Source organism: Heterodontus francisci, chromosome 23, assembly GCF_036365525.1.
Source record: "Heterodontus francisci isolate sHetFra1 chromosome 23, sHetFra1.hap1, whole genome shotgun sequence".
In the NCBI taxonomy this organism is placed as follows: domain Eukaryota; kingdom Metazoa; phylum Chordata; class Chondrichthyes; order Heterodontiformes; family Heterodontidae; genus Heterodontus; species Heterodontus francisci.
The window spans coordinates 43,506,702-43,518,832 of record NC_090393.1 but is presented as its reverse complement, the minus strand read 5'-3'; the positions used below and the strand labels follow the sequence as shown (position 1 = coordinate 43,518,832).

General features: G+C 39.7%; 1 protein-coding gene across 2 annotated transcripts in view; it reads right to left on the bottom strand.

Annotated features, from left to right (window-relative positions):
* Window positions 1-11,681, bottom strand: part of fbxw8 (F-box and WD repeat domain containing 8) — a 183,934-nt gene extending 172,253 nt beyond the window's left edge. Inside the window, exons 1-4 of one of the 2 annotated variants that reach the window (XM_068055169.1) lie at window positions 11,103-11,681; window positions 5,108-5,212; window positions 3,080-3,244; window positions 1,325-1,425 (exon numbers count right to left, since the gene is read on the bottom strand). In XM_068055169.1, the coding sequence (XP_067911270.1) occupies window positions 1,325-1,425; window positions 3,080-3,244; window positions 5,108-5,212; window positions 11,103-11,576 (845 nt within the window). In that variant the 5' untranslated portion in view covers window positions 11,577-11,681. The remainder of the gene's footprint in view (window positions 1-1,324; window positions 1,426-3,079; window positions 3,245-5,107; window positions 5,213-11,102) is intronic. The other variant, XM_068055168.1, reaches the window with a different exon arrangement.
* Window positions 11,682-12,131: the final 450 nt, after the last annotated feature.

The following is a 12,131-nucleotide window of genomic DNA, read 5'->3' as shown; positions in this document are numbered from 1 at the left end:
TAATAATCTGGAAACAGATCTACAACTTGCCCTCTGAATTAGCAAGACAAACAAAATAAGTACTCAAAATTTACATTCAACAGCAAAAATTCTGAAAAATATGCATAAATGGAAGTTGACAAAAGTCAGCTTCATCATGGTGAAACTAGAAATCTTGTGTACAAAGTTCAAAAAGGGAAAACATTCTTCTCCTAATCACTCAACAACAAATATCTACACTGTATGGTGTTCAAACAAGGCCTACAGGCCAGGTGCTGCCTGTTCATTTTCCAGTGTGTGCAAAGTTCACTTGTCTCAGATGGGATTCTACAACTGTCCAGAGCGAAGGAGGGGAAAATTCAGGTAGAATTTCCATTTCTGATAGTTAGCCTGTGCTCCCTGCTGGAAAATATGTATGGACATGAGGTGAAATGGCCATTTGGGTGAGGTGCTGAAGGATGGCTGCCATTCAAGGAATTGTATCGCAATAAGAGTTAGTGCCTTCAGAAAAGGAAGATAAAATAATTTAAAAAGACATATCACCCTTTCAAAAACATATTATTGCTGATAATTAATATCAGCGTCTTTGAGTTTTGTTACTAATAGCAGACTTTTTGAATATTTTACTTAAAACATTGCTAATGACATCCTGAGTAAACTAGTTGGCGAAGGCAGTTATGAATCAGATAGTCTGAAGGAGATAAATGATTGTACACAGTAGAAGATAATAGATTACTGAAATACTCTGATGAATTATCTACTTAATCTAATTTGGCTCCCCCATACTGAGAATACAGAAAACTCCTCCCAGGGAGATCTCAGATGATGGCAGTCAATGTTTATTGTTAGGCCAATGCAGTCTTTTTGAAAATAAAAGTAACAGAAACATGACTTACAATAGCCAGAAAGGAGAAAAACTATAATTTTCCAATTCTATCATTATATTTTTAAAGAGAGGAATTGAAAAGGAGTGGAAGATTCCATTTTCGTACAATGCCCTGATATAATGCTTACAAAGAGAGTAACATTCATTTCGCCAGTAATTAAAACAGCTCTCACGATAGCTCAGCACACTCATCAAGGGAGTGGTTGAGACATACAGACCACAAAAATTCCAAGTTTGATTCCTGGTTTTCTGATTTCAGTCAAGCAACAGTGAAGTCACCACAATTAGCATCACGCTGCTTATTAGGGATTGGGGATTTTGTCAGGGCTCCTGTTCGATTGCAACCCAATAACCATTGCTGAAAGCACACCTCTGAACAACCCAGGAAGACAGAATTTAGCAGAGCTGTGATAGTCCTGCAACTGAATAGCTTTTCAAGTCACCATCAAGACTACTCACATGAACAGAGAGGTCATTTGAGCCAGGTAGAGCTGGGTCGTCGGTTCTGTGGAACCACACCGCAGCGAGATGTCAACACTAGGGGGAGGAGAGTGGGAAAACTGGTGAGAGAAAAAGTGAAACAAATGAAACAACTGTGGTTTGGGTCCACTTTTTAAACAGATACACAAAATAAACAATGGGAAAAACAACCATTTCTACTCTCAATTTTGTATATGCCACTTTTTGCCTCTTTACTCATCGATTTCTTTCCCTCCTCAGCAATGTCATCAGATTACTGGATACTTCATCCGAGTAGCAAATCTTCAAGTGTGTTGTCAAGAAAACCCCATATACCAAATGAGAAATATTAATTTCATCAGTTGGAAACATACATTAGACTTTTAATGGGAAAATCCTACAGTTAACATTTAAAAAACTAGCAGCCAAGTTGGCCACTGCAATTTGCATCTGAAATACCAGGAGACTGAACTGGAGACGAAAGTCTAACAAAAAGCCCAGCCAGAACAATGCTTTGACTAACTGAGTAGATTATGCAGATCATCCTCATTAGCAAGACAGTCAAAGCTATCTTGAGGCATTCATAAGTGGAGATGTCCCTCCCCATCGGAGAGGTTTTGGGTTTTAGACTTTAGACCTCATTAAAAACAAAGGGGAATGAGAGAACCGTGTGATCATCTGTTTATCTCTGAAAAATTGGCAATTTTGTTACACTCACAGAAGATAATAGCATGCAAGGCTACGGGCCAAGTGCTGGAAAATGGGATCAGAATAGTTAGGTGCTTGATGGCCGGCACAGACACGGTGGGCCGAAGGGCCTGTTTCTGTGCTGTATAACTCTATGACAAGCAGTAACTGAGACTGCAGCAGCAGAGAAAGCTGTGCGCCTCCCTTTCTTTTTCTTTCTCTTTCACTCTTTCCAGAAAACAAAGTTTGAAAACCGTCGGTGGACCCTCCAAGCCTACAGACTGCTACAACCCGAGACCAGGGGAAGAGAGCCAACTACAATTCTACCTTCAAGGAAACCCTGAGAAAAGCAGGCCAGCCACAAAGTGCACTTTGACCAACCGAGGGCTTCAAGAGTACAACTCAGGCTGGACAATCACCGAATCATCCAATCTCAAACTGTGTACTTATCTTTTATTTATTCTGAACTTTAATCCAACCAAAAATCTACTTTGCACTTTGTAATCTAGTTGTATGTGTGATTCTCCGGTGAATATGTGCATGAATGTGTAGTGTATTTTTTATTATTTTTAAATTGGGGCTCTTTCTTGTTTGAACTCAAGAAAAGCTGGCCAATTGGTTCTTTCATGATCACAGTAAAGGTAAAAAGGTACAACACTCACAGAGGTGGTAAGCACAACCACTGTTTGAAAGGAATAAGCCCGGTTATGATCAAATAAGAGGAAGGACGAGAGGGGAGCCTAAGACTCTCACCTCACCTGGCCATAACAATGTGCACGAGTAACGAATGTCAGCAGGCTGCTCTACCCATCATTCACACACATGCATTTTCACTCCAGGTGCCCAGATAGTAATCAAGAACCAGAACCTGGTAAATCTACACCCACCTTCCCATCACCAACACCACCACACAGAGAATACTGAGGCTAACTAATTTGTAAGTGTGACAAATGAAGTATGACAGGTTTATTTCAATACTTTTACAGACAGATCAGTTTAGCTGCTAATGTCCATATTCAGCTACAGTATAACATAATTAATAATGCTTTAAGCAATTATCAGATTTACCTTCCAGTTGGCTTGCAACGTTTGTTCCTTCTTCATGGAATCTCGCAAAACAGCCTTCCAGCATATCAAGTCACCAATGTTTGCCTTAGTCTGGTAACCTTCCTTCAAGCAGTGCTTGTACCAAAGCACCTCATCCTCTGCAATAACCTTCCAGGCTTTACTCACCTGAGAAACAAAAGGATCTCTTATTGTTATGAAGATCAAATATCCCCTGTGCAGCATTTGATAAAGTACCGCATAAAAAGGCTGGTTAATAAAATTGAAGTGCATGGAATAGGAGGTTCAGTGTCCAACTGGATTTTAAAAATTGACTTAAGGACAGAAAACAGCGAGACGTGACAAGTGGCTGTTTTTCAGACTGGAGGATGGTAGACAGTGGACTTCCCCAAGGGTCAGTGCTAAGACCACTGCTTTTTTTGCTATATATAAAAGACTTGGATCTTGGAATACAGAGTAGAATTTTAAAATTTGTCGATGATACCAAACTTGGAGGAGTGATAAACAGTGAGGATGATACAAACCACCTGCAACAGGTCATAGATATGCTAGCAGAATGGGCAGACAAGTGGAAAATGGAATTTAATACAGACAAGTGTGAGGTAACGCATTTGGGCAGAAGGGATAGGGTGAGGCAATATAGACTTAATGGCGCAGTCCTAAAAAGCGTGCAGGAACAGAGGGACCTGGGGGTGCAAGTGCATTGATCTTTGAAGGTGGCAGGATATATTAAGAGAATGGTTAGCAAAGCACATGAGATCTTGAACTTCATAAATAGAGGCAGAGTACAAAATAGGGAAGCTATGCTGAACCTTTATAAAGCTCTGGATAGGCCCCAACTAAAGTTTTGCTGGTAGCCACATTTTAACAAGGATGTGACGGTCCTTGAGAGGGTGCAGGGGAGATTTACCAGAATCATTCCAGGGATGAGGGATTTTAGTTACAAGGTTAGGTTGGAAAAGTTGGGTTTGTTCTCCTTAGAGCAAAGGAGATTGAGGAGAGATTTGATAGAGGTGTACAACGTTATGACAGGCTTAGATAAGTTTGAAAGGAAAGGCTATTCCCATTAACTGATGTTATAAGGACTAGGGGGCACAGATTGAAGGTTTTGGGCAATAGATGCAGGGGAATGTGGGGCAGAACTTTTAAATGCAATAAGTGCTAATGACCTAGAACTCGCTGCCCACAAAGGTGGTGGAAGTGGAGATGAATGAATTAAAAAAGAAATTGGATAGGCACTTGAAGGAAATAAACTTGCAGGGCAATGAGGATCAAGCGGAGGAGTAAACCTGACTGGACTGCTCTGTGGAGAATCAGCATGGACTCAAATGAGCCGAATGGCCTCCTTCTCTGTCATAAAAGACTCTGTGTGGTACATGGATGTGCCAACAAATTGTAGCTTTCAGTAACAATGCATTTATCTACAAAATGTGCAAGGACCCAGATTTCGGTTTACTACTTTTCATATCAGGGAATGCAAACAAAACCAAAAAGTCAATTGGTCTAAATTATTTCTTCATTTCCTAGAGGTCATTTTTTTTTTTAAAAAAGCCTTCTTAACAGAGGCCTACATGGCTGGTAATGTGCACCTTGTGGGAATGGGAACGGAGGAGAAAATTACTTTATTTTAAGAAAGGCTAGGCCCGACAACCCCAAAAGATAACTCCTTGCTTAGGTCTTTTTTTTTTAAACAACAGCACAGCATACTTGAACTTTATTTGAACATTTGTTGAATTGCAAAGTTTCACATTAAGTTCCAATTAAATGGAACTGGACAGGTTTAGATGCTTGTGCTGATTTCAGTTTTCAAATCATTTCTGCACCATTACCTGCTCAAAACCTCCCTTGATTCCCTGATATTCAAATTCAAGCCACATAATAAAATCTCCCACTGAAAGATCTTCCACAATTTTAAATTCAATATTAAAGGTTGATCACAACAGAAAAGTGTACTTTCACAAATTATAATTAAGTCTACTAGAAAAAAATTACTAATTGCCTTTATAGATTTGATTAAACTGTTATATTTACCTGAGCACACCTTCCAAGTTCGGTTTTGCCAAGATATGCAAATATTTTCAGTGCTAGCTCATATGGCAGGTCAATATCAAAAAAGGGGATTTCATTCATTTCATTCTGCAACAGAACAGCAAGTACATGTTTTCTTATACAGTTCGAAGTAACAGGTTACAATAGATATTTAAACAAAACACAATTACCTGCCTGCGCCTGAATGAATTATGCTAGAGATGGTCGGAGTACTTTTTCGTCTGTGCCTCTTTGTTCCTAAATCTGTAAACCTATCCTATTGAATGCATAACTAAAATCCCAATGTTGGAGCTTATGACTGTGATCCTACTCGCACATTTTTGTGAAGCCAGAAGGCTCACAGAACTGGTAATTCAAGATGGAAAACACTTAAAGCTTAACAGATAATTTTTGCCTATCCTTTTACCAGACAACTTTTTCAAGAGAATCAGTTTTTAAATGGCACAATCTTAAAAGCGTTGCAGGGAAACAGTGACCTGGGGGTTCACATACAAAATTCTTGGAAGGTGCAGAATAAGTTGATAAAGCGGTTTTTAAAAAAAGCATCTGGGATCCTTGGCATTATAAACAGTGGCATAGAGTACGAAAACAAGGGAGTTACATTAAACCTTTATAAATCACTGCTAAGGCAGCAGCTAGAGTATTGCCCTTACTTCTGAGCATCATACTTTACGAAGGATGTCAAGGACTTGAAGAGGGTTCAGAGGAAATTCATCAGAATTATACCAGGGATGAGACACTTCAGTTCTGTTGAGAAACTGGAGAAGCTTGGACTGATCTTGTTATAGAGCTCAATTGTTAGTATTCAAAGTTATAAGTGCTTTAGATAAAGTTAACAAGGAGAAACTGTTTCCACTGGTGGGAGGGAAGTAACCAGAATTAATTTAGGACTATTACTTTCCAAAGCTATGTTAAATGCAGTTATGTTCTAAATTATCAGACAGGTTTAAGATAATTGGCAAAAGAACCAGAGGACTGATGAGGAGCAATTTTTAACGCAGTGAATTATTATCTAGAATGCACTGCCTGAAAGAGTGGTGAAAGCAGATTCAATAGTAGCGGTCAAAAGTGCACTGGATATATTTTTGAAGGGGAAAAGCTTGCAGGATTCAAGGAAAGATCAGGGTAGTGGGATTAATTGGATAGCTCTTTCAAAGAGCGATGGGCCTTCTGTGCTGCAAGATTATTTGATGCTACTAAGTTTTTTCTTTCCATTGAGCATTGTCAAATATGCTATAAGAAATGTTTATTCAATTAATCCTAACTTCAAGATGTATAAATCTACTACTTGTTTGAGTAATTTATTTTAATCTTAGATTTGCAGCCGCTCATAATTTTGTCTGGATATTGGGTACTACATTATTCATTGGACTGGAGGTGGAAAATAGCTTCAGGCCTAAAGAGAGTACTTCAGATCTTTGGCAGTGAAAGCAATTCTGGTTTTGTACATAATTGCTGACCTCAATATTTAATCTCCCTATCTGATAATTTAGAACATAGCTTAGGAAAGTAATATTCCTAAATTAATAGTGATTGATTACCGCTTTTAAGTAATATTTCATTGCTTCTGTTTGATTCAATGAAATAAGTTCAAGATGTTGGAACTCTTAAGTAAGGGAACAGGATGTTTTACTTATCACAGGTCAAATCTGTTGCAAGAAGTAAGCAGGAAACTGATGGAGAGTCTGCAAGGCTGTAGCTGAGAAAATATTCATATAATGCATTGCCAAGGCATGCCAAAGCATTTCCCATCCAATAATTTCCCTTTGAAGTATATTCATTGTTGTTGTGTAGGAAAATGCAACAGCCGATTTGCACACAGCAAGATCCAACAAACAGCAAATGAGATGAATAGTCTGCCAATCTATTTAGGTTGTACCAGGTGAAGGAGGAATGAGTACATAAGTGTGCTTTCAGTGGAGAACAAGATGCAATGAGTCAACAATCTGGATGAATAGAAAAGGTCTGGACTATATAGGATGGAGCAATATCTGGTACTCGCATGGTACAATGACAATGGAGTTGTTGACTAATCATAGCTATCAACCTTTATCAATTAGTCTACAATAGGCCCAGATTGGATGTGAAGACAACCCAAGTGGTGGAGAGCTTTGGGAACCATAGGTCAAAGTCACCTGTTTCCCACAATAATGCAACACTTACCACGTCATGTTTAAAACTGCTCATACTGTATACCAAAATGTTATTTTCTGAAATAAATCTAATTTGAATGAATCAATACTAGCTGCTTCTGCTGTCTACTGTTATGGATTATAGCATAAAAATAGGGAATTTCTGGCAGTAAGTTTGAGGCAGAAAATCAATCCAGCAGGTCTTAGAATATAAGCAGTTTTGATACACAGAATGCTTAAGATTGAATTACCACTCACTATCAGACAGCCATCCATTATCCTATAATTACACATTGTACATGACTCATAAATTTCCTGTATGAACCCAAGTTATCCCAAATATATGGGATTGAGAATTCACTTCATGTCAATAACTTCGAGACTGGAACTACTTAAGCACAAGACACTAACCATTTAAAAATAATCTGAACCAACTGCACAGTCAGTCTACATAAACACTGCAGTTGTCCACCACAAAAAGAGCTGATGTGCGCATAAATGCTGGGTAACTTGGTCATTACAGTAATACTCTGACGTGCTGATAAAATTTGCAACAAAAATAAACACAGAAACACAGTTACAATCATGTAAAGCTAACAAAAGATAGATTGTCAAGTAAAACAGAAAAACATGCTTTTCTTCACAAAGGCACCTCAAAATATTATCAGCATTTCCCCACACCATTTAATGAGCCTTGACAACTGCAGTCTTTTAGTTTATTATACCACAGACAATGTTTGAGTTATAATGATGGCGCCATGTAGTTCTCTGGCCAGCCAAAACAGGTCTTGATGAGCACAACCTTAGGACTTTGTTCACCAGCAACCAAATGCAGGCTACATTTTAAATGAAGGAAGGTAAAGAACTTTCAGGACATTCTAAAGCACTTCACAGGCAGGGGATCATTTTGGTATATAGTCATTTTAGTTATGTAGAGAGCCAACCATCTCATCATCTCTCTGTCAGTATTAAAAAAAAGATTAAAATCAAACTTTAAGAATCTCCGAGGTAGCCAACTTTTTAAATTTGGTTTACACTGAAGACAGTCTCACAATATTCATCCAAATTTGATCTCAGATACTTCTTGCCCGAACTACAGTACAAAATATGCACAAATATAAAGGTGCGACCACTTTGCAACACAAACTGTAGGACTTATAATAATTTATTTACATCAGTTAAATTACTGCTGCAGCGCCATCAGGACAAGTGTAACAAAATAAGTTTGAATACCAAGGTACAAAGATGCTGCAGAATGGTATGAGAAATAATCATTTTTTTATCATTCATGGGATGTGGGCGTCACTGGCAAGGCCAGCATTTGTTGCCCAATTACCTAATTTCAGTTATACCATTGCATAACATCTGACAACATAACTCCTGTGCACTCCAATATATATTTTAAGATTGTAAGATACAATCTTTCCTTCAATTTTCTTCTAATTTTCCCATTTCACTACCTGAAAGCATTAACTCTTTGCTAGGTTCCGGTTCCAGAAGTGCCAGACCCATTCCAGTACCTTTATTATTGTGAGCTGAGAGAGTGAGTGCTAGCATGGAATTGGATTTCTGGGAACATAGTAACATAGGAGCAGAAGCAGGTCATTCAGCCCATCGAGCCTGCTCCACTATTCAATACAATCATGGTTGATCATCCACTTCAATGTCTTTTTCCCCCCACACTATCCCCATATTCCTTTATGTCATCGGTATTTAGAAATCTGTCAATATCTGCATTAAATATACTCAATGACTGAACTTCCAAAGCCCTCTGGAGTAGAGAATTACAAAGATTCACAACCCTCTGAGTAAAGAAATTTCTCCTCATCTCAGTCCTAAGCGGCTTCTCCCTTATTTTGAAATTGTGTCCCCAGCCATGGGAAACATCCTACCTGCATCTACTTTGTCTATTCCTTTAAGTATTTTGTAGGTTTCAATGAGATCACCTATCATTCTTCGAAACTCTAGAGAATGCAGGCCCAGTTTCTCCAATCTCTTTTCATAGGACAGTCCCACCATCCTGGGAACATCCCAGACAAGCCCAATCCTGTCCTCACCCAACATCCCCTGCTGGCTTGCTGGATAGTAATAGAAGTGGAAATACTGCAGGGTTTCCTCTCCCTCGACCAGGGTTGCAGAGAACAAATGAAGTACCCCTACTACCTACCAGCATACACCAATGATCTGACCCAAAGCCTTCCTGATTTATACAACTCAGCTACTTGCTGCCTGAACCAATGAAGCTATTGGGGAAAGCAAATGACTGAACGATCTTTGATGCTCTTTAGCAGTCTGTGATAGAATTGTCTTTATTTTGACTTCCTTTTCCTAATCCTTATCATTCCTAATTTCTGTATTAACCCAGACAGGTGATACATAAAGACATGATTATACCTACAGAAATCCTGAATATTAAGGCCTGAAATCAGACAGCCATGAAATTGTGTTACTGCCATCTTATCAGAAGTCAATGTTCCCATCTGTATCAGGTCACTATTCTGAAGTTATAAAAGCTTAAGGAGCACTAAACAAACTACAGACCAAAGAGTTCCAACTGCTATTAATGGAAAACGCTATGGAAAATATTTTTAAAGTTATGCATTTTGGCACACCAGAAATTAGTAATGCAGTCCAAAGTTATATCATTTTGCTGAAAGTTTTGCAAGGAGACTTAATGAATGATGGAAAGGAACTAGAGACTGAGATAGAGAGAAAGGAGAGATATAAAATACATTGAGAATGAGAGATGCAGTTACAGGAGCAAACGTTTTATTTTATATTTGTCTGTGAGTAGCATCTTGAGAGATCAACTAGTCTTATCAAAATCACACAATCAACTCTGACCCTCTTCCTGCCGATTTTGAGGGTAACCAAAACTTAAGCCTCAACAATGTTCTTCCTCTCCTTCCCTACCTAATGAACATTAGTATCACGTTTTCTTGTATTTTAGAGATACACGTTGAGTTTTTAATTTGTAATTGAAATAAAAGACAGTCGAGGAGTCTACTGTTGCCATGTCTGAAAGCTTAATTCTCTTACGTGCGCACTCTGTTATCTTGGTATGAGTAAACAAATGAACGTGGTCCTGAAACAACTTAAAATGATTCATAATGCCCGCTAGTAACTCCAATACCTTGGGTGATCTCACAAATAACAATCTGCAATTAGCTTTATGGCTTGCCAGTGCCACGGAGCTTTCGCACATGTAATGAAGAGGCAGTAACTGTGCCCTTGGGATCTCTTGGTGGTTAGTGCCTAAATGCTTTTCACTCCCACACACAGCTCAGTTTCTAAACATAAAAGTTAACTTCCCGCTAGTAATATTTATAGGGGACAGAACAATTTCCATTAAGTCGAAAATTACAGCTTCTGAAATCGTTGGATTTCGACTGTCAGTTGCATCCGTGACCTTAACTAATCAGTGACCAAACAGTTTGACTTATAATACAATACAACCGCAAGTAACCAGATTGCAGTGTTATCGACCACTGAGCACCTCCCCAGGGAATTCCGCATCTCAAGGCTTTACCAGCTCCCTTATTTGCCAATGACATAGACATCTAACAGTACACCCAAAATATTGTGTGTATTGACTGTTCATAAACTAAAGCCTACCAAAATGTTAACACTACAACGGTAGACCGTCTGGAAACAAAAAAAACTCGAAATCCAGGAACAAACTCGCGTCTAAAATATTGATGAACTGATTGCAGATTGTGGTGGCTCGGTTATTTTTCGTCCACAAAACGCCAGCCAATTGCCAGGAAATCCACAATGATTCGTTAAATGAAGGTTGGCAGTCGAGGTGAAACTAGGTGCAGAGAATAAGAAGCCGTAGTGATTACCAAATCATTGATGAGTTGATCCAGCAGGTTCTCCCTCTTACTGCTGCTGCAGCTCGGGGGCTGTGCGGCTCGGCCCGGGGAGCTGTCACAAGCCCCGGCCGCTTTCCCCGTCCCTTTGCGGCCGACAACAGCGACCCCGCTCCCGCCGCATCGCCCACTTTCGATGCGGTCCCTCAGCGGGCTGGTTCGGCCCTCGAGCAAACTCTCGGCCAGGTAGAAGTAATCGCCTGCTGGCATCGGCTGCCGCTCGCCCTTTGAACCATCACCGTCCTCGCGCCCGGGCCTCGGGGCTCGCGGCTCGCCGCCTGCCTCACTGTCGCCATGGTAACCGGGGCCCCGGCCCCACTTGCGTTGCTTTTTGCTGCTCCTTTCGCCGCAGGTGAAACCCGTAGCGTTTCCCCCGTTGGTGTGGTTGCAGTCTGTAATCTCTTTTCTCCACTGTTGCCGGAATTTCTCCAGATCCTCATCGCCCATAACTATAAACTTTATCCCAAATAACGACTGTAAACTCCGGTTAAAGAGCTCTGCTGCCCGGAAAAGTTCTCTGGTTACACCATTTCCTCTAGTCTCTAAACACGGTCCATCTTCAAACTACACCGTGTGGAGTTCTATGACCTTAGCATTTAGTTCCGTAGTACGAATGTTCCGCTCAAACACTGACTTCAAAGTAGGGTTGCCAACTCTGTTTGGAGACATTCCTGGAGGTTTGGTCACATAACAATTGCTGTCATTTGTGAATGTTATTGCATCCACTTAATAAAAGCGCTTTCAGTTCCTTTGTTCGTATTTCTTCTTAAACCCTTACTTAGGTTGGCTTCTTGTTGCTCTCCTTTTACAAGACTTTCATTTAAGTGGTTCCTTTCTTTGCTCCAAAGCTGATTCATTAAGCTTCCACTGTATGTATTTGAGACTTGCATTGAAAGTGTTAGATACATTTTTTTAATGGCTGTTTTCACATTGTACTCATTGGAAAACTTACACTCATCGTTTTTTGCTTAGAAATTATGTCACTAATTTACAATAAAGTGC